The sequence below is a fragment of the Neovison vison genome, chromosome 6 (genome assembly GCF_020171115.1).
Source record: "Neovison vison isolate M4711 chromosome 6, ASM_NN_V1, whole genome shotgun sequence".
Lineage (NCBI taxonomy): Eukaryota > Metazoa > Chordata > Mammalia > Carnivora > Mustelidae > Neogale > Neogale vison.
In genome coordinates, this window is record NC_058096.1 from 15452681 (window position 1) to 15472248 (window position 19568).

At 35.9% G+C, this 19568-nt stretch overlaps 1 protein-coding gene across 2 annotated transcripts in view; it reads left to right on the plus strand.

The window, feature by feature from the left end:
- The window catches only part of LTN1 (listerin E3 ubiquitin protein ligase 1), a 67189-nt gene that overhangs the window by 19917 nt on the left and 27704 nt on the right, over positions 1 to 19568 (plus strand). For both annotated transcript variants that reach the window (XM_044251060.1, XM_044251061.1), the window contains exons 10-19: positions 688 to 1497; positions 2091 to 2132; positions 4547 to 4736; positions 5202 to 5441; positions 6244 to 6397; positions 7431 to 7575; positions 8031 to 8217; positions 9742 to 9901; positions 11610 to 11714; positions 14673 to 14815. In XM_044251060.1, coding sequence (XP_044106995.1) covers positions 688 to 1497; positions 2091 to 2132; positions 4547 to 4736; positions 5202 to 5441; positions 6244 to 6397; positions 7431 to 7575; positions 8031 to 8217; positions 9742 to 9901; positions 11610 to 11714; positions 14673 to 14815 — 2176 coding nt within the window. The remainder of the gene's footprint in view (positions 1 to 687; positions 1498 to 2090; positions 2133 to 4546; positions 4737 to 5201; positions 5442 to 6243; positions 6398 to 7430; positions 7576 to 8030; positions 8218 to 9741; positions 9902 to 11609; positions 11715 to 14672; positions 14816 to 19568) is intronic.

Below are 19568 nucleotides of genomic sequence, written 5' to 3' on the forward strand. Positions count from 1 at the left end.
GTTAGGAAATTAATGAAGTTACATAAGCATAGATCCTGGTTGATATCTCACTTAATTACTCTTCGCAATTTAAGAAAAAGGGTTCTGAATTCTGTTAGTCCTATATGTCTTTCATATTGATTTAGAAAAAAGTAAAAAACTTGAATAAGTTCAGGGTATGCGAAGAAAACTGTATTATTTGTTAATGACCAATAATTTTGGTTAATTATATCATAAAAAGAATAATTTAGGGGGAATGCAGTGAAATCTTTAACCTCTTTGTATGTTATAAAAACGACCTTCAAGTTGACTCTTCAGAATTTTGAGGGGGAAAAATTCAACATTTTTCAGTTATTAAATATGGAATTTTATAGTGTTTTACAAATACCTTGGTTTTTTTTTTCTTTCTTTTTTTTTTTTTTTTTTTTAATTTTGAGAGAGAGCGAGCAAGCAAGCAAGCAAACGAGAAGAGGGGCAGAGGGAAAGGTATAGAGAGAATATTAAGCAGGCTTCATGCCCAGCTCAGAGCCTGACTCTGGACTTGATCTCAAGACCCTGAGGTCATGACCTGCGCCAAAATCAAGAGTTGGCAGCTTAAGGACCTCCCCGCTCTTGTTTATTTCATTTAATTTATTTTTTTATAAATACCTTGTTTAAACTTTATTTCTCCTGAAAATGGAACTTTTCCATTTCTACCTTCTCTTTTAGTTGATTCCTTTTATTGATGCAGTTCTCAAAGACGCAAGATTGCAAGATGGGCAGCTGTTTAACCATTTAGCAGAAACTTTAAGTTCCTGGGAAGCCAAAGCAGATGTGGAAAAAGATGATAAAAAAGCTCACAGTTTGGACAAAGTGCTGCTAAATTTTTGGGAAAGACTGTCAGAGATCTGTGTGGAGAAAATCAATGAGCCAGAAGCTGATGTGAAATCCGTGTCAGGTGTATCTAACCTGCTACAGGTCCTTCAGAAGCCAAAAAGCTCGCTGAAGTCGAATAAAAAAAAAGTTGGTAAGGTTAGATTTGCTGATGAGCTGCCTGAAAGTAATAAGGAGAATGAAAAATGTGTTTCCTCAGAAGGTGAGAACAGTGAAAGCTCTGAATTAATGACTGAACCTTCTCTCACTCATAATTGTTCAGAGCTTATATCGCCGCTAAGGAAGAAACCTTTGGAAGACTTGGTCTGTAAACTAGCAATGATGAGTTTTAACTATGTCAATGAGCAAAAGTCAGAGCAACATCTAAGGTTCCTTTCTACTCTGCTCAGCTCTTTCTCTTCAACCCAAGTATTTAAAATGCTGTTAGGTGATGAAAAACAGAGTACTGTCAAAGCCAAACCTCTTGAAATAGCCAGACTTGCACAAAAAAATCCTGCAGTGCAGTTTTTATACCAGAAACTGATTGGTTGGCTAAATGAAGATCCAAGGAAGGATGCTGGTTTCTTGGTGGATATTTTGTACAGTGCCCTCCGTTGCTGTGACAATAATATGGAAAGAAAATATATCTTGGATGATCTCATTGAGGTATTGTTGTTGTCTATCTCTTTATTTATTTATTTAAAGATTTTATTATTTGACAGACAGATCACAAGTAGGCAGAGAGGCAGGCAGAGAGAGAGGAGGAAGCAGGCTCCCTGCTGAGCAGAGAGGCCGATGCGGGGCTGGATCCCAGGACCCTAAGACCGTGACCTGAGCCGAAGGCAGAGGCTTCAACCCAGTGAGCCACCCAGGTGCCTCTGTCTATCTCTTTAAACTGTAATGGTTTATATTGCCACAATAATTATAGATGAAAGTAGAATGAGACCCACATGGAGGTTATTCTTGGGTGGTTTCTTGGGTGTGAATATCTATTTAAAGAAGAGCAATATATTCTTTCCAATTTTAGTATATGTGCTGCCGAAGCAAGCACAAGCAATGTATTCTTGATTGTGATGGGGAAGTGTGTGAGAACAGTGTGTGTTCAGTAAGTATGGTAAGTTGATGAATGCTTGGTAATAAAAGGCAGAGGTTTTTAGTCTACTTTTTAAAGTTGAAGTTGCTAAAAAAGTTTTTAATTTTGTAGTGATTACATGGTGACTTCATTCCGTCTAGCAGATTATTTCTCTCTCCTCTTTCAGGGGGATCTGAAGTGGAATTCTATTCTTCAGGTCATCGAAAAGGTATCTTAGGGATTTTTTTCTCCTTTTTTTGTATTTGTGGGTATAGGAAAATTAAAACCAGTCATATTCACATGCTGTTAGAGAACTTCCTTCTTATTGTACCTTTCTTCCCATATTGGGAAAGCTTTTGCTGTTTGCTTTTCTGAGGTATTATTTTTCTGGATAGGAGTATCCGTAAAGAGGGACTAGACTCTGGAAAATCCAGTGTTTCTCCCCTAACAGATAACAAAGGGAGAGTTAAACATTTGATTACCTTTAAATTAAGACTATAGATTTTACCCTTAATCTAGTTACGCTTTCTTCTATAGACATGGATTGAGTGGTTTTAGGTTTGGCTAGAACACCTCAGGAAATTGAGTTTGTCCCACTTTGGAATACTGTACAGGTAAATTAAGATCTTGCAGGCTTTGTCTGATTGCCAGTTGACTAAATAAGAAAATTAGTGATAAAAATAATGAAAAGAAATCAAGGAACCTAAGCCATTTAGAAGTTTTAGAAATGGCTTAAGTGTTTTATCCTAATGAAGATGTGATGACACAATACTTCCAACCATAGAAATGTTTAGACTAGTTACCTAAAATTTTATTTTAGCATTTTTTATTATTTTTAAATTTTATACAGATAACTTTTTAATTTACAGTTTTTTTCCCCTCTATCTTTATTTCAATTATGGTAAAAGCTTCATAATAAAACTTGCCATCTTAACTATTTCTGAGTTTACAGTTCAGTGGTGTCAACTGTATTCATAGTATTGTGAACCAGTCTCCAGAATTTATCTTGGAAAACTGAAACTCTATGCCCACTAAATAGTGACTTTCTATTTCCCCCAGTAGTTTTTTTTTTTTTACAAAATAAATACAGAATATTAATTTACTGCTTTCCAGTCAGAGATATAACATATCAGAGCGCATTTGCATTAGTTTATCCAGTACCTTCTCTCTCAAAAGGCAGGGTATATGAAAAGCCAAATTATCAGAAAACTACTTGGTAAGTCTAGAATCAGAGCAAAAAGGGTTGGTAATTTGATAAGAGAAGACCATTTCCAACCTAGGAATGCACTTGGCAGGTAGTTCAAATATTCATATCCGTTTGGAAGACTATCCCTTCCTGACTACCTGGTTCTTCACCCCCTTAAAGCTGGTCAGTTTCTGTGGATTTGTTAAAACATTAGTATTGTACTTCATGTCTTGCTAACTTGAGAGACATTTAGAAGTTTACTTCCTGGATTCTATAAAATAGATCAGTTTTATTTAGTAAACTGTATTAGCAAAGCCAATGTTATAGCTATCCAGACTCTAGTTTTTCTTTTTTGTGCAACTTTATACTTTATGATCAGAGTTATAAAGTCAGCTTCTTTAAACACAAACCTGAATTTTGTAACCGGAAAAGGACTTTAGAGATTTTCTAGGTTAATTTTCATTTCTAAAATGAGGAAAGAGGCCCAGGTTGGTTAAGAGATTTGTTCAAGGTCATAAAGCCAGAATAGTGGTAAAGCTTGGGCTAAAATAAAAGTTCTGGTTACCTAAGTTTCTTAAATAAGAGGATTAACAGTTTTTTAGGCACTACCAATCCGCACTTGGATTTTTTTTTTTCCAGATTGCTTTGAAATGAATCAAGTTGCAAATTCCTTTCTTGTCAGCCCTAAAGCAAAAGAAGCTCTGGAAACATGGATCAGCATGCTTTTGGGGGTGGATTTACAGTTTTTTTTTTTTCTCTTGCTTTCCCACTCCATGAAAATAAACCAGTTGCTGTTAGGTATCTGGCCTCAGTTACTATTGCAGAGAATAAGAGGAAATAAGAAGGCCCATTGTTCATATTGAAGTAGCTTACCACCATTAAATAATGGTTTTTTAATTTTAGTAAAATTAATGAACAAAAATTTAAAATATAGAGCATTTTAAAATCTGTCTTTCAAGTTCATCCATTCATTATTCATTGAACATATCTGCAGTGTTGATAGCAGGTATCAAAGAAGTTTAAGACAGTCTCTACTCTCAAGGAGCTTACAATCCCATTGGAAACAAGACATACACAGATGAAACATTATAAATAATAATACAATCCAGTAAGTGCTTTAGAAATTCAGAGAAAAGCAGTGCAGAGTATGGACTAGAGTGGATGGGGGAGATTTCGTAAAGCAGGTGGGCTTTGTAACAATTCCGAGAGAATGGATGGGATTTTGATAAGTGAAGAAGAGGGGAAATATTTGTGGTTGGGAAGATAGCATGAGTAAAGCATGAAAGTGTATGTAAGCAAGGCCTAGTGGGGAACAGGGACAATACCAGCTTTCTTAGAACTTGAGAAAGAGTGGGGGGCCATGATGATGAAGGGAGGTAATATAGTTCAAGTAATATTTTAGGCAGATACATTTTTTGATCTTCCTTCTAATCTTTGCTTTGATTTTATGGTTTTAGGCATGTTCTAGTTCAGATAAACATGCTTTAGTAACTCCTTGGCTAAAAGGAGAAATCCTTGGAGAGAAGCTGACATCCTTGGCAGATCACCTTTGTAGTAAGGACTTGGAATCCTCAGGATCTTCTGAATCTTACTTCTCAGAAAGATGGGCTCTTCTAAGCTTGGTGTTATCCCAACATGTTAAAAATGGTAGGCAAATATATGGCTTTTGTTTTTTAGTAGGGAATAAATTTTCACTTTTGGGGAGGGGTTCCACGTTTGCTTGTAATTGATTGAAAACAACAAGACTTCATTCAGATATTTTAATCTTATTAGCACCCTAAATGTTTATTAATCTTTCTAGCATGACTTGGAAGACATTGTAATACTTTCAGTTTTATATTCTAAAGGGTTTTAAATAACAAAGCTGTTGAGTAATTTTGTAGAGCATTGCTTTTTTTCTTTTTACTTAATTAAAAATTTTTTTTTTACATGAGGGCTTTTATGTGTGTGAGATCAGATTAATTTGTTGGTATAAGTTCTTTTGTCTACTACATTTTTTAATACACAGATTTAATATTTTTTAAATTTTTAAAATATTTTTAAATATTTTTATATTAATATTATAATTTATTTTTTAAAGTTTTTTGTCTGTGTGAACTTTTTTCCCTCTAGATTACTTGATTGAAGAAGTATATGTGGAGAGAATTATTGTTAAACTTCATGAAACTTTATCCAAAGGAAAGGAATTGTCAGAAGCTGAAAATAATGACTTGTCAGTGTCTTTTATCTGTGATGTGGCCTATAACTATTTCAGCTCAGCAAAAGGATGCTTGCTAATGCCATCATCTGAAGACTTATTATTAACTCTCTTTCAGTTATGTGCTCAGAGCAAAGAAAAAACACATTTGCCAGGTAATAGCCTACTGCTCAAATGTTTTGTTGGGAATCTCCGGCTCTGACCTTCATAGTGTAAGTGCCCAGGCTTTATTAATTGAATCATAATGTACTTGAAAGTTGAAAGCATTTTGAGTAAAGGGATACAAATCTTAAACACTTTCAGCTTCAGAAACCAAGTTAAAGATGGATATAGACATTGTCTAAGTTCTTTCTTGATACCAAAGATAACAGTTTAAAAAGGGGCCATGATAGATGAGTTAGAATCTTAGCCTCCTTACTGAGTGGCTGTGGTTTGGCAAGTTGCTTAATTTCTTGATGTCTCAAACTCCACACTCATTAAGGGGGAGGTATTAATATGTCTTTCTCTTCTTCACTGTTGGTAGATATCAAAAAGAAATTGAAATTGCCTTTTTAAGGACTATATTGCCTTATATATTAATTGAGACTTACTTATGAAAGGAATGTTAAAAAATACTACTATTGTTACCCCTCCTCCCACACCCTTTTATACTAACTTCTCTATTTGGAAAAGGTGTGATAAATTTTCACATCTCCAAAAAGAAGAGTGCTCTTGTAAATAAGTTCAGAGAGGAAGAAAGCTAACTTTAAAAATCTTAACTTTTATTTACATGGCATGAGCTACCTTGTATTATTACAAATTTATGATATAATTTTTTTGCTTTGGAAAAATTTTATATTTTCCTTTTTTAGCAGTATCTTAAAAATCTCGAGTCTGCACTGAGTTATTTCAGACATTTTGTATGGATGATAGTTGCTTCACAGGGATTACAAATTACTGTTGACATCTTGATTTTAGACTTTCTTATCTGTAAACTGAAAAATACTTGGCTCTCTGGTGTGAATTTATTGATCCACCAAACTGGCAATACGTATAAACAGAGTACCTTCCTACGTTTGTCTGCTCTGTGGCTGAAGAACCAAGTTCAGTCTTCATCTTTGGATATCAAAAGGTAATTAATGTCTTTTGTGCTCATTTGCTCATTTGCTCTCTCTTTAATGCCTGATCACTGTCTTGAAATAAGATCCCATGATTAATATGAATGAATATGAAAAACAATTTGCTATATAAGAAATCTCTAGGATATAAGAAATCTATGGGACTTGGGGCACCTGGATGGCTCAGTCGGTTGAGCATCTGCCTTCAGCTCAGGTCATGATCCCAGGGTCCCGGGATCGAGCCCCTGCATCAGGCTCCCTGCTCAGCAGGAAGCCTGCTTCTCCCTCTCACACTCCCTTTGCTTGTGTTCCCTCTCTTGCTGTGTCTCTCTGTCAAATAAATAAATAAAATCTTAAAAAAAAAATCTATAGGACTTTAAGAGAAGATCCAGACAAAAAGATTTTTCCAAAAGGAATTTGTTTTAATGATCCTTCATTTAAACTCCCTTAGTTGAAGAGTGATTTGTTTTAGAATATCTGCTGGACTCCCGATTTATGCTCAGTGATGTGCTGATGGTGCCATCCTGTTTCTTGTGGGCTGGTGTGGATTATAGCAATGACCTCTCATGGCCACCACACACAGTGATTATTCTTCAGTATTTTGGGGGGCCTGGTAGCCACTGTTTTAAGGTGTTGAATTGCAAATCTATTTCACAACTCATGCCTAAATCCGTATGTAAAAGTGAAAAACCAAGAGAATGCTTCCAGAGGCTGTCAGGGTTTAGGTCATATATTTTTCTGAACATCATGGTTTTGTTCATACAGTAAGGTATCTGTATTTCAGAAATATTTGATCTGAAATAAGTTAAGGCCCCTTCATTCTGAGGTAGAAGCAGCACTCAATTCCAAATCATAAATAATGGATTAAATCCACAGTTTTGCTGTGTGTATGTTGAATTTAGGGTAGAGGAGTTGCTTAGCTTCATTTTTCACTAGGCTTTCATTCAGGTAAGTTGTTAACCTGCCACAGGGTATTTAATGTGTACCAGGGTGTTCAAGTTAGTCATAGCGTAACCATAATAGCTACATTGTTTGCATTATTTTCAGTCTTCAGGTCCTCTTGTCTGCTGTTGATGACTTGCTAAATGCACTTTTAGAAAGTGAGGATACTAATCTTCTGGGAGTATATATTGGAAGTGTAATGCCAAGTAACAGTGAATGGGAAAAGATGAGACAGTCTCTTCCTATGCAGGTATGTTTAAGATTGAACTGTGCTTGTCTTATTCTGAAGTTTGGACTTTGTGCAGCCTTTGACATTTTTATTTTGTTCTGGGGGAAAGAAAAAGTAAACAAACTGTCTTCTTTTGTGGGGAGGAGAAAAAAAGATGAAATGAGTATTTGCCTTGCCTTTATATCTCTGAATGCTCATATATTGGATGTTTGTTTGTAAGACAGTGGCAGTTGCTGTGGTGAATTGAAGGAGTCTTAAATACACATGTTGATAATTTCCTAAAGTAAAACCCAAACTTGTAAACTTCTGTGATTTTGCTAATAAACTAGTAATAACTTCACTTTTGAAGTAATTCTAATAACATTTTGAAGGTACTCTAATAATTTCATTTTTCTTCCCTGTCTTAATTATATAGGTAGTAAATAATTTAGAATATCTAATGATTTTGTATATAATTTAATGTATTCTTTTTACAGTGGTTGCATAGACCTCTTTTAGAAGGAAGATTGAGTTTGAATTATGAGTGTTTCAAAACAGATTTTAAAGAACAAGATACAAAGAAACTTCCCAGCCATTTGTGTACTTCAGCATTATTGAGCAAAATGGTATTAGTTGCACTGAAAAAGGAAATAGTCCTAGAAAATAATGAGCTTGAGAAAATAAGTAAGTATATATGAGCATTCAGATATAATAGAAATGTTTTGAAATAATTGCAATTTTGAAAGAATTTTGATTAACCTCCAATTTAGATAAGAATCTTCCATTCCTATTAGCTGTTTTAGTGATTAAAAACCTGAGGTTACTTGAGTGATGAGTGGTAAATTGCAGATTGGGTGGAAACATACTGAAATCTTGCTATAATCTTGTTAGCTGTAGAGCAGAATTTGGTATAATATCAGTTACTGAAGCTGGTAAGACAGGTTCATCCTATGGCATATATCCTTAAAGAAAGTGGTTAAGTGAGTCTAGTATTTCATCAAGGATTCTGAATTTTCAATTCTTGAACCACTATATCTTTGTGTTCATAGGGATATGTGTGTATCTATATACACACACGCCACACACACACATACATTTTTTTCTTTTTTTTTCTGGCAAACAGAGGTTCAAATGTTGAATTCCAAGGGGATTTTGGACTTCAAAAAATTCCCCCATTTCAGGAAATGGTATAGAATTGTAGGAAGCAGTGTGACCTATACAAAATTATTAAAGGTACATAGGATTTGCATAATTTCTCTGTCTTGTTTGTAAGCCTTCAGCTATAGCGTAGTTACTAGTAGAAGAGAACATATGTCCTGGGGAAGAAAGCTTCTCCACAGGCAGTTAAGGGCGAGGAGTTGAGTACAGTTTCCATTGCCCACAGAGTGAATCTATACAAAATAGAACTGGAAATCGGAGTGATGATCTTGGTAATACTTGTTCTTGTTAACTGTGTTACTAATGACAAACTGACCACATTATGTATTTAATCTCCTTATCAACCCTATCAGATATTATTACTGTTGTTTTTCTCACCTTGTTGTTTTCTTATCTTGAGTTGATTAAAGTTACTTAGCTTGTAAGGGAGAGGATTAGATTTTGAATCAGGTCTCAACTCTTCTGACTGCAAAATCTATACGTGGCTTTACAAGAGAGTGTTGTGACTAATTATGTGGGCTACTATGATATGCTAGGTTTTGTGATAGGTACTGGTCATTGAATTCTCACAGCACTCCCTGTGGCAGATTTTCACACTCTAATTGATAACTATATGTACAGCTCATTTGAATCCAGACCAGTCAGTCTGTCGTGGAGATCCCCACCCTATTTACTATATCATGGTATTTCCCATTTCTTAACATTGGCTTGACCTTCTCATTTCAGGTGTTGGGTTCCTTAGTTGTTTTTGCTTTAAGTATCTTGTTAACACTTGTGGCAAAAATAGTAGGAAGATTCTTCCAGTGTTTCTGGTAACTTAGGCTTGTCGCATTCTTAACTAATCAGAAAAGGGACCAAGTAAGATTTGGGAGGAGACTCATATTTTGTATCGAATATTCTCAGAATTCATTATCATAAAACATCTCAAAGCAGATTTGAAAATCAGTTGATAGACTGATGGACATAGCAGTATTAGAAAATGGGACAGAGAAGTGAAAATGATCAAAGGCCTCTTCACAGAACACTCTTGATGTGTTGTCCATTCTATAGTTGCAGAACTGCTCTATTCACTGCAGTGGTATGAGGAATTAGATAATCCACCTGTTTTTCTAACTGGATTTTGTGAAATGCTTCAAAAGATGAATATTACATATGATAACTTATGTGGACTTGGTAATACTTCTGGCCTTTTACAGCTGTTATTTAACAGGTAAGAATTCCTTTCAACTTCCATTTTTATATGATAATTTTACTCATTTTTGGCTTTGTTTCTGTAAAATGTAAGCTGACTTCATGCTAATCCTTCAGTCAGAGGATTGATCTAAATTAAACCCAATTCTTTTTTTTTTAAAAGGTTTTTTAAAAAGATTATTTATTTATTTATTTGACAGACAAAGATCACAAGTAGGCAGAGAGGCAGGCAGAGAGAGAGAGAGAGAGAGAGAGGAGGAAGCAGGCTTTCTGGACTCTGGGATCATGACCCGAGCCAAAGGCAGAGGCTTTAACCCACTGAGCCACCCAGGCGCCCCTAAAGATTTTATTTATATATTTGAGACACAGAGAAAGCGCATGCAGGGGGAGGGATATTAGGGAGAGGGAGAAGCAGACTCCCCGCTGAGCAGAGAGCCTGACTCTGGGCTAGATCCTGGAGTCCCAGGATCATGACCTGAGCCAAATAAAGGCAGGCACTTTACCAACTAAAACACCCAGGTGCCCTACATTAAACCCAATTCTTAATGACAAATACTTTGTGGATTCAAGTTCTCGATTTACTCATCGAGATATTTGAACTTTGCCTGTGTTCTTAAATCCATAAATACATTCAAGAATGGGACAGATGACAATGAAGGAAACAGAAACTTTGTAGAAGTTGTTTTGGTATCTGTGATCCATCCTTCCGCTATTCTCAAATCTAAGCTTTTACTTTGCATGTTGATACAGATGTGTCTTTTTTTTTTTTTTTAAGATTTTATTTATTTATTTGACAGAGATCACAAGTAGGCAGAGAGGCAGACAGAGAGAGGAGGGGAAGGAGGCTCCCTGCTGAGCAGAGAGTCCGATGCGGGGCTTGATCCCAGGATCCTGGGATCGTGACCCAAGCTGCCCGCAGAGGCTTTAACCCACTGAGCCACCCAGGTACCCCCCCAGATGTGTCTTAAGATTATAACCACGGGAGCACCTGGGTGGCTTAATGGGTTAAGCATCTGCCTTCAGCTCAGGTCATTACCCCAGGGTCCTGGGATCGAGCTTCGTATCAGGCTCCCTGCTCAGCGAGTCTGCTTCTCCCCTCCTTCCTGCTCATGCTCTCACTATCTGTGTCTCTCTTAAATAAAAAAATAAAATATTTAAAAAAGTTATAGCCACAAAACCTTCTTACCTGGTTGAGGAAGTAGGTATTACAGTAATCATACTGGTTTTAGTAGTTAGTATTTAGCCTGTTGAAATTACTGTGTTGAACTGCTTCCCTTTGTTTTTCCCTAGCCAATAGTGTTTTGAGTGTGCTCTATAGTTTCAGGGGTCCCAGGTTGAGCACATCTTTCTCTGCAATCTCAGTCCAAGTACTTGACACTTAGAACTTTCGCCGGATGATATTAATACCTTGGTTCTTCAGCATTAACCAGCCTCAGTGTGCTGTGGAATATGTCCTTTTCCCAGCTGCAGACTCTGGTGCTCAAGCCTAATCTCCTCTGTTGGGATTCGAAGGGCTTTGGGATGAGAGCTCAGTACCAGTTGTAAAGGAGTGTTGGAAGCCCAAGTCTCCCAGTTCATTCAGTAATGACCATTGTTTTGGGGCAAAAGCCCTATGTGAATTGATACCCTCATGAGATAATTTACTTAATTCTGTAAAGGAATCAGGCAAACAGTCTTTAAAAATCTTAAACACTATGAAAATGGATTTTTTCCTTTTTCTTTTTTAGATCCATGGAAAATGGCACTCTTTGGTCTCTCATTATTGCTAAGTTGATCCTTTCCCGAAGTGTTTCATCGGATGAAGTAAAACGGCATTACAGGAGAAAAGAAGGGTATTCTTACTTAAAATGTTTGTACTTTGTAGTTTGTTGTATTTGGTTACTTTGGCAACCCCAACTAATGAATAATCTCTAATCAATCAAGGAAACAAGGTTTAAGAAATGAAATTAAATGAAAGGAAATGAGAATTAAAAGATTTTATTTGTTTATTTGTGGGGGGAGAGAGAGAGAGAGTGAGTGAGCATACACAGAGGGAGAGGGAGAAGCAGACTCCGTGCTCAGCAGGGAACCTGATGTCGAGCTTGATCCCAGGACCCTGGGATCATGACCTGAGCAGAAGGCAGAGGATTAACCCACTGAGCCACCCAGGTGGCCACTGAGCCACCTGATTCTGATTATAAAAGTGATAGGGAATTAACTAGAGAAGTATTAGAACTAATTACTAATGATGGATTTATACTTGACAGAAAAATAAAAAACTATTCTATTCAGTAGTAATTAAAAATGACATAGGAAAAACGAGAGTCTATTCACAATGACACCAAAACTGTACCTAGAAATAAATTTACAAAAAAAATACAATATAAAACTTTAGTAAAGATTACAAAAGAAGGTGGGAAGATAAATTATAAAAATGGTTATATCAATCTCTAATTGCAGTGCAATCTCAATAAAAATTCCAGCAATATTTTTTGAAAAACTTGACAAACTGCCTTTGAAGAAAAAATGCTCAAGAATTGATAGGGGGGAAAAAATGGTGGGAAATTTCTGAAAAAGTGAAAAGGACTTGCCCTACCAATAAAATAAGTAATATTAAATTGGTGAATAGATAAGTCATTGGATCAAGATACAGTCTCCAGAAACTAATCCACACAGATACGAGAATTTAGTTTTTGATGCAGGTAGCCTTTCAAATTAGAGGTGTGAGTCAATAATACATGATGTTAGGAAAACTGGATATGTTTGAAAAAAATAGCGAGGTGCCTCTCTCTTAACATTAAACACAAAGATGAAGTCCAGATGAGAGCTAAATGTAAATAACAGATCTATATAAAAGTATCAGGGGAAAATAAGAGACTCTGTATAATCTTATGGAGAAGATCTTAAAGCACAAAAACCCAGAATCTGTAGAACAAGTGATAGATATTTTTGTAAAAATGAAAACTTCTAGCAACATAAGTACCCATCCACAGATGAATGGATAAACAAAAAATGTGGTACACACAAACAACGGAATAGTATTCAGCCTTTAAAAGGAAGGAAATTCTGACACATCTTATAACGTGGATAAACCGTGAGGACATTTATGCTAAGTGGAGAAAACCAGGCCTAAATGACAAATATTATATGATTCCTTTTATGTGAGATATCTAGAGTAGTCAAATTCATGGAGACAGCAGATCAAATTGTGGTTGCTAGGAACCAAGGAGAGGGGAAGTGGGGAGTTCTTGTTTAGTGAAAATTTGGTAGAAAATTTAGCAGATATGAATTTTGTGAACTGAAAAGACTTCCAGAGATTGGTTGCACAGCATTGTGAATAGACTTAACACTACTGAGCTTACACTTAAAATAGTTAATTTGGTAAAAATTTGGTAAATTAATGTGTATTTTACCCATAAGTAAAATTTTTTAGAAAAAGAAAACTTCTGTATGACAAAAGTGGAGTAAACAAAGGTTAAAGGACAAGTGACAAAATGGGAAAAAACATTTATAAATTAACAAAAACTTAATGTCCATGATATACAAATAGCTTCTATTAATCAGTAAAACCATCCAAATTAAAAAACCTATCAAGGACTTTAATAGGTAATTCATATATTAAATAGTCAGATAGTCAATGGTCATTTCATTTGTGAAATGTGAAATATGAAAGGATTTGCCATAGTAATAATGATAGAAATACAAATTAAAAGAAGCACATTTTATCTGTCATCTTGCTAGAAATTAAGAAGATCCATTAAAGTGTGCAGTCACACTTGTTTTGGTGACAGTATAAACTGATTATGCTTTTTAGGAAAGCAGTTTGAAATTATCAAAATATAAGACATACATATCCTTTGCTCTTGTAATTTCTACTTCTAGGAATCTATCCTAGTATTTTGTTTGCGCATATGCAGAATAATACCTTGCTCACAGACATTTATTGCAACTTTATTTGTAAGGGCAAAATTTGGGAAAAAAAATCAATGTCCACTACTAGGGGCAATAGTTAAATTACGATAGTATGGGATGTTTTTCTTTTTGTTCTTAATTTAGTTATGTAGCTTTAAAATAGAAAGTAATTTATACTATATATTCTGATATAGAAAATTCTGATACTCTATATTCTGATATAGATATATATACTGATATAAGTGGCAAGTGTATTTAGAGTTAACAGTATATTTAGAGTGATCTCATTATATGAATAAAATTCAAGTATATATATGCACTTATATCAACTATCAACTCATAGAAAGGACACAACTGGTATTGTTTAAATGAGTCTTTTGACTTTTAAGGAGAACATAATCACCATATATTGTATAATTAAAAAAATTATACATGGGGGTGAAGTTATATATGCTTATGTTAAAAATTAGAAGCCTGGGGCGCCTGGGTGGCTCAGTGGGTTAAGCCACTGCCTTCGGCTCAGGTCATGATCTCAGGGTCCTGGGATCGAGCCCCACATTGGGCTCTCTGCTCAGCAGGGACCCTGCTTCCTCCTCTCTCTCTGCCTGCCTCTCTGCCTGCTTGTCATCTCTCTCTGTCAAATAAATAAATAAAATCTCTTAAAAAAAAAAAATTAGAAGCCTGTAAAAAGGAGAAAAAAGCAGCAGAAAATATCCACAATTCCATCATCCAGAACCAACAGCTGTCAATCTCGTCATTGTTTCCTTTTTTACCCCATACACTTATTTAATATAGTGGCATTATTAGTCTTTTTGAATATTCTGAAGGAGAAAGAATTTTCTGAAACCACTGCATGTTTTGGATAAATATAATTCATATTTTTCCTTTTCTTTGAACAGTTTTTTCCCACTAACAGAAGGTAATATGCATACCATTCAAAGTCTCTGTCCATTTTTGTCAAAAGAAGACAAGAAAGAATTCATTGCTCAATGTATACCTCCCCTTTTGGCCTGGACTAAGGAAGATCTTTGCAGTACTAATGGTTAGTGCTTGATAATAAATATTTCTTTAATTATTGCTTGAGATAAAAGAAGTGTTTCTTAACATCTAAATCCAAATCTAGCAGAGATTAATTGAATTGCAGCTGATTTATTCCTACTTCAAACTTTTGCTACTTAACAAGTTGACAGTCAATAGGATGAGTGTCATTGTAGACTGTTAACCATTTTGTAGTGCAGAAATGCTACAGACTTAAGGGAAGATTAAAAAGATATCCTTTCATTGTTTATTTGTCCATAACATTTTTAGCTATGCTTAATTTCTCCCTTGTCAACCAATGATTAACATCTAAAGGTAACAGAGAAATAGCTTTTGTTTTATTTTTAACTTTTTTGGGCCCTCTGTACTCTTATTAGTTCATTTGTTTATTAATTTAATAAACACTTACTGAATATGGCTCTTTGGCAGTTCCTTTTGTAAAGAGGACAGATAGAAAGTTACATCGTGATACCCGATGTATCAGAAACATGTCCTGCTTTGTGTGTCAAAGCAGCAGACCAGGAGTTCCCCACTCTGAGTTGAGGCATCAGCAGTGATTTCATAAAGAAAAATGTAACTGGGTGATGAAGAATGGTTTTTCATATGGATGTAGTTGGGAACAGGCATTTGAGGTACACAGACACATGAAAGAGTGTATAGAGTTCAGTGTGGCTGGCATTTGAGGTAGAAAAGGCTGGGGACAAAGGGTGTAAGATGCACAAGGATCTGGATTTTGGACTTTAAGAGGTAGGCAGTAAGGAGCTGTTGGCTCAAATTAAGAGCCTACTAGGAGAGCAGTGGTACGGTCTCATTAGAAAGATTATTTTGGTAACTGTGACAGGTGGATGTGAGGGAAGAGAGATTGCGGTAGCAGACAGACAGGAAACTCTTGGAATGTCTTTATTTTTTTTAATGTTTATTTTATTTATTTTTTAGAGGGGGGAGAGGTAGGGGGAGAGAGAGAATCTTAAGCAGGCTTCTTGCCCTGCGTGGCAGTACTCATCTCCAAACCCTGAGATCATGACCTGAGCTGAAATCAAAGAGTTAGAACTCTTAATTGACTGAGCCATCAGGTGCCCCTGGGATAATCTTTTTTTTTTTTTAAGATTTTATGTATTTATTTGACAGAGAGAGAGAGAGATCACAAGTAGGCAGAGAGAGAAGGAGGGGAAACAGGCTCCCCGCTGAGCAGAGAGCCCGATGCGGGGCTCAGGACCCTGAGATCATGACCTGAGCTGAAGGTAGAGGCTTTAACCCACTGAGCCACCCAGGCGCCCCGACCCTGGGATAATCTTAATGAGAGATAAACAGAGCTTAAATCAAGGCATACATGAAAGAGAGGGGCTGGAGATGAAAGAGATTAAGGAAATAGAATTGATGGGGGTCTGTGATTCTATTTCTGAATTGGGTAGAAGGAAGTAGGGAAGGGGTAAACAGGGAGCCAGTGTTAAATTAAGCTGGCTGTGGAGTATTACTCAAAATGGAGATTGTCTGTCGACTAGATGGAAATACTGCTTTCAAAGGCCAGGTCATATAGGTGGTAGCATAATCTGTAAATGAGGATGAGCTTGTCCAGGGAGAGGGAAGAGTGAGAAGAATATCAAGGGAACATCAGTATATAGACATATGGGTTGTGTGGGTGGGGGAAGATGTGAGAGTAAGGACTAAAGATAAAAGCAGAGGAGGAAGTTTTCGGTAGTATTCACCACCTGTGTTAAATGCCGCAGAAGGTCAAATAAAATTCAGGACTGGAAAGTGTCCATTAACTTTGGGATTATTGGAATGAAGAGTAGTGAGAAAGGGGAGGCAGATCGTTTGTTCTAAGTGTTCAGTGAAAATGGATGTAGAAAGAAGGCGAGAGCTGGAAATGAATTGAAGGTCAGAGGGAAAATCGGTATTGCAGGGAAGAAGCAGTAGAAGATAGAGAAACTGATGATAGCTCCCACTGAGAGGAGAGGGTGGGATCTACTGAGAAGATACTAACCTTTTGTAGGTGGAGTGACTTTCTTCTAGGAGAAGTTAGGAGAAATGTAGGATGGATGCAGATGTGAATAAAGAGAGGGTAGGGAACTCGATGTATTCCTTACAAATAAGCTTTGTGTCTCTTTGGGCTACGTCATTTCATGAGTGAAAACTGGATTGCAGATTTTAAGAAGGATAGTGAAAGTTTGAACGTAGGGGAAGAAGAACACACCTATCAATAAACATTTGTCAAAAAGAATTATTGTGGCATTAAGCTGTGTAGTTGTGTTCATTGACAGAGTAAGATTGTAGGATCAGGCAGGGACTTGGAGTTCTGGAATGGGGATGCAGTTGAACTGGTTGTGCATAGAGGACAGGAGGACCTAATAGGAGTGCGGGTGGTTTCTCCAGCACACATTATAACTGATGGATGGCCAAGGGGAAAAGGGGGCAGAAGACAAGGCTGCAGTGTCACACAGCTGTTTGCAGTCACACAAACAGTTGCGTGGAGGCCCTCTAGGAGGAGGAATGTCTTTGAGATTTGACAACTAATTTTGCTCTTTCAACCAAAACAATGCAGTAGAATTAGCTAACATAGTTTTAAACATATAGTTGTTAGAAAATCTGTTCTTTCTGATTACACTTGAGCTCAGCCTATTCAGTTTTGCTCTGTTTCATTTTGTTTTAAGAGGACTTAAAAAATCCCTCTGCCTTTAAAGGAAGATTAAATATATCATAAATTTTTTTTTTTTCTTTATTCCTTGGTTCCTTTTAACCTACAGGATAAAAACCCAAGTCCTTGGTTTGGCCTATTGGACATTTTACAATCTTATTGCAACTGATTTCCCCAGTTTTACTTCTTTTTGCTTCCATCCTGGATCCTGACCATGTTAAATCTTCATGAGTTTTGAACATTATATACTTTTTTCAGTTTTATTGAAAAATTATTGACATACATCACTATATAAGTTTCAGGTATACAGCATGATGGTTTGATTTACATATATTGTGAGGTGATTACCACAGTAGGTTCAGCTCACATCCATCTTCTCATATAGATATAATAAGACAGGAAAAAAAATTTCCTCCTGATGTCAACTCAAGATTAACTTTTAGCAGCTTTCCTATATATTATATAGTAATGTTAGCTGTAGTCATCATGTACTTTATATCCCTAGTAATTATTTATCATATAACTGGAAGCTTGTGACTATAATCCTTCCTCTAAGCCCTGCCCTTCCCCTTCCTCTCCCCCTGGTAACCACAGTCTAATCTCTTTTCTATGAGTTTGGGTTTGATTTGGTATGGTTTGGTTTGATTCCACGTACAAGTTAGATTATACAGTATTTGTCTTTGACTTATTTCACTTTAGCATAATGTCTTCAAGGTCCATCCATGTTGTCACAAATGGTAAGATATCCTTTCTTTTCTGGCTGTGAACAGTACTCCATTCTATATATATACTACAACTTCTTTTCCATTTCATTCATTGATGGAGCCTTGGGTTGTTTCCATGTCTTGGCTATTATAAATAATATTGCTATGAACATGGGGGTGCAGATACGTTTTGGAGTTAGTGTTTTGTTTCCTTTGGATATACATTGACCCTTGGACAACATGGGTTTGAATTGTGTGGGTCCACTTCTATGTAAACGTTTTTTCAGTAAATACAGTATAGTATTATAAAAGTATTTTCTCTTATGATTTTCTTGGCATTTTCTTTTTTCTAGCTTACTTTATTAGAAGAATATAATTAATATATATGTGTTAATGTCAGTGTAATTGTTAAGGCTTCCAGTCAACAGTAGGCTGTTAGTAGTGAAGTTTTTGGGGAGTTAAAAGTTATGTACAGATTTTCAAGTACATGGATGGGGGCTTGGTGCCCCACCCCCACATTATATGAGCTTTAACTGTATTCTCAGAAATGGAATTACTGGATCATATGGTAGTTCTATTTTTAATTTTTTGAGGACGTCCGTACTATTTTCTGTAGTGGCTGTGCCATTTTACAGTCTCACCAACAGGGCATAAGGGGTCCATTTTCTTCACAGCTATGCCAGCATTTGACATCTCTTATCTTTTTGATGATGTCCCTTCTGATAAGTGTGAGATAATATCTCATTGTGGTTTTAATTTGCATTTCCCTAATGACTAATGATGTTGAGCATCACTTTATATATCATTTGGCCTTAAGAATTTTTTTGGAAAAATGTGTATTCAGGCCCCTTACCCTTTTTAAAATTGGGCTAATTGTTTTTTTGCTGTTAAGTTCTGTGTGAATTCTTTATATATTTTAAATATTAATCCCTTACTGGATATATGGTTTGCAAATAATTTTTCCCATTCTGTAGGTTGTCTTTTTACTTTGTTGATGATTTATTTTGCTGTGCAGAAACTTTTTAGTCTGATGTAGTCCCACTTGTTTATTTTTTATTTTGCTTGTGCTTTAAGAGTCGTATCCAAAAATTAATTACCAAGGTGCATGTCAAGAGCTTTATTCCTGTTTTCTTCTGGGAATTTCATAGTTTTATATACTTAAATCTTTAATTGATTTTAGTTAATTTTTGTAAGTGATAAAAGATATGGGGCCAGTTTTATTATTTTACATGTGAATAACCAATTATCCCAGCACCATTTATTGAAGGGACTATCTTTCTCTATTTAGTATTCTTGGATCTCTTGTCAAATATTGATTGATCATATTTTGGGCTCTCAGTTCTGTTTCATTTGTCATTTGTGTGTTTTTTGCCCTATTATACTGTCTTGATGACTGTAATAGCTTTAGAGTATAGCAT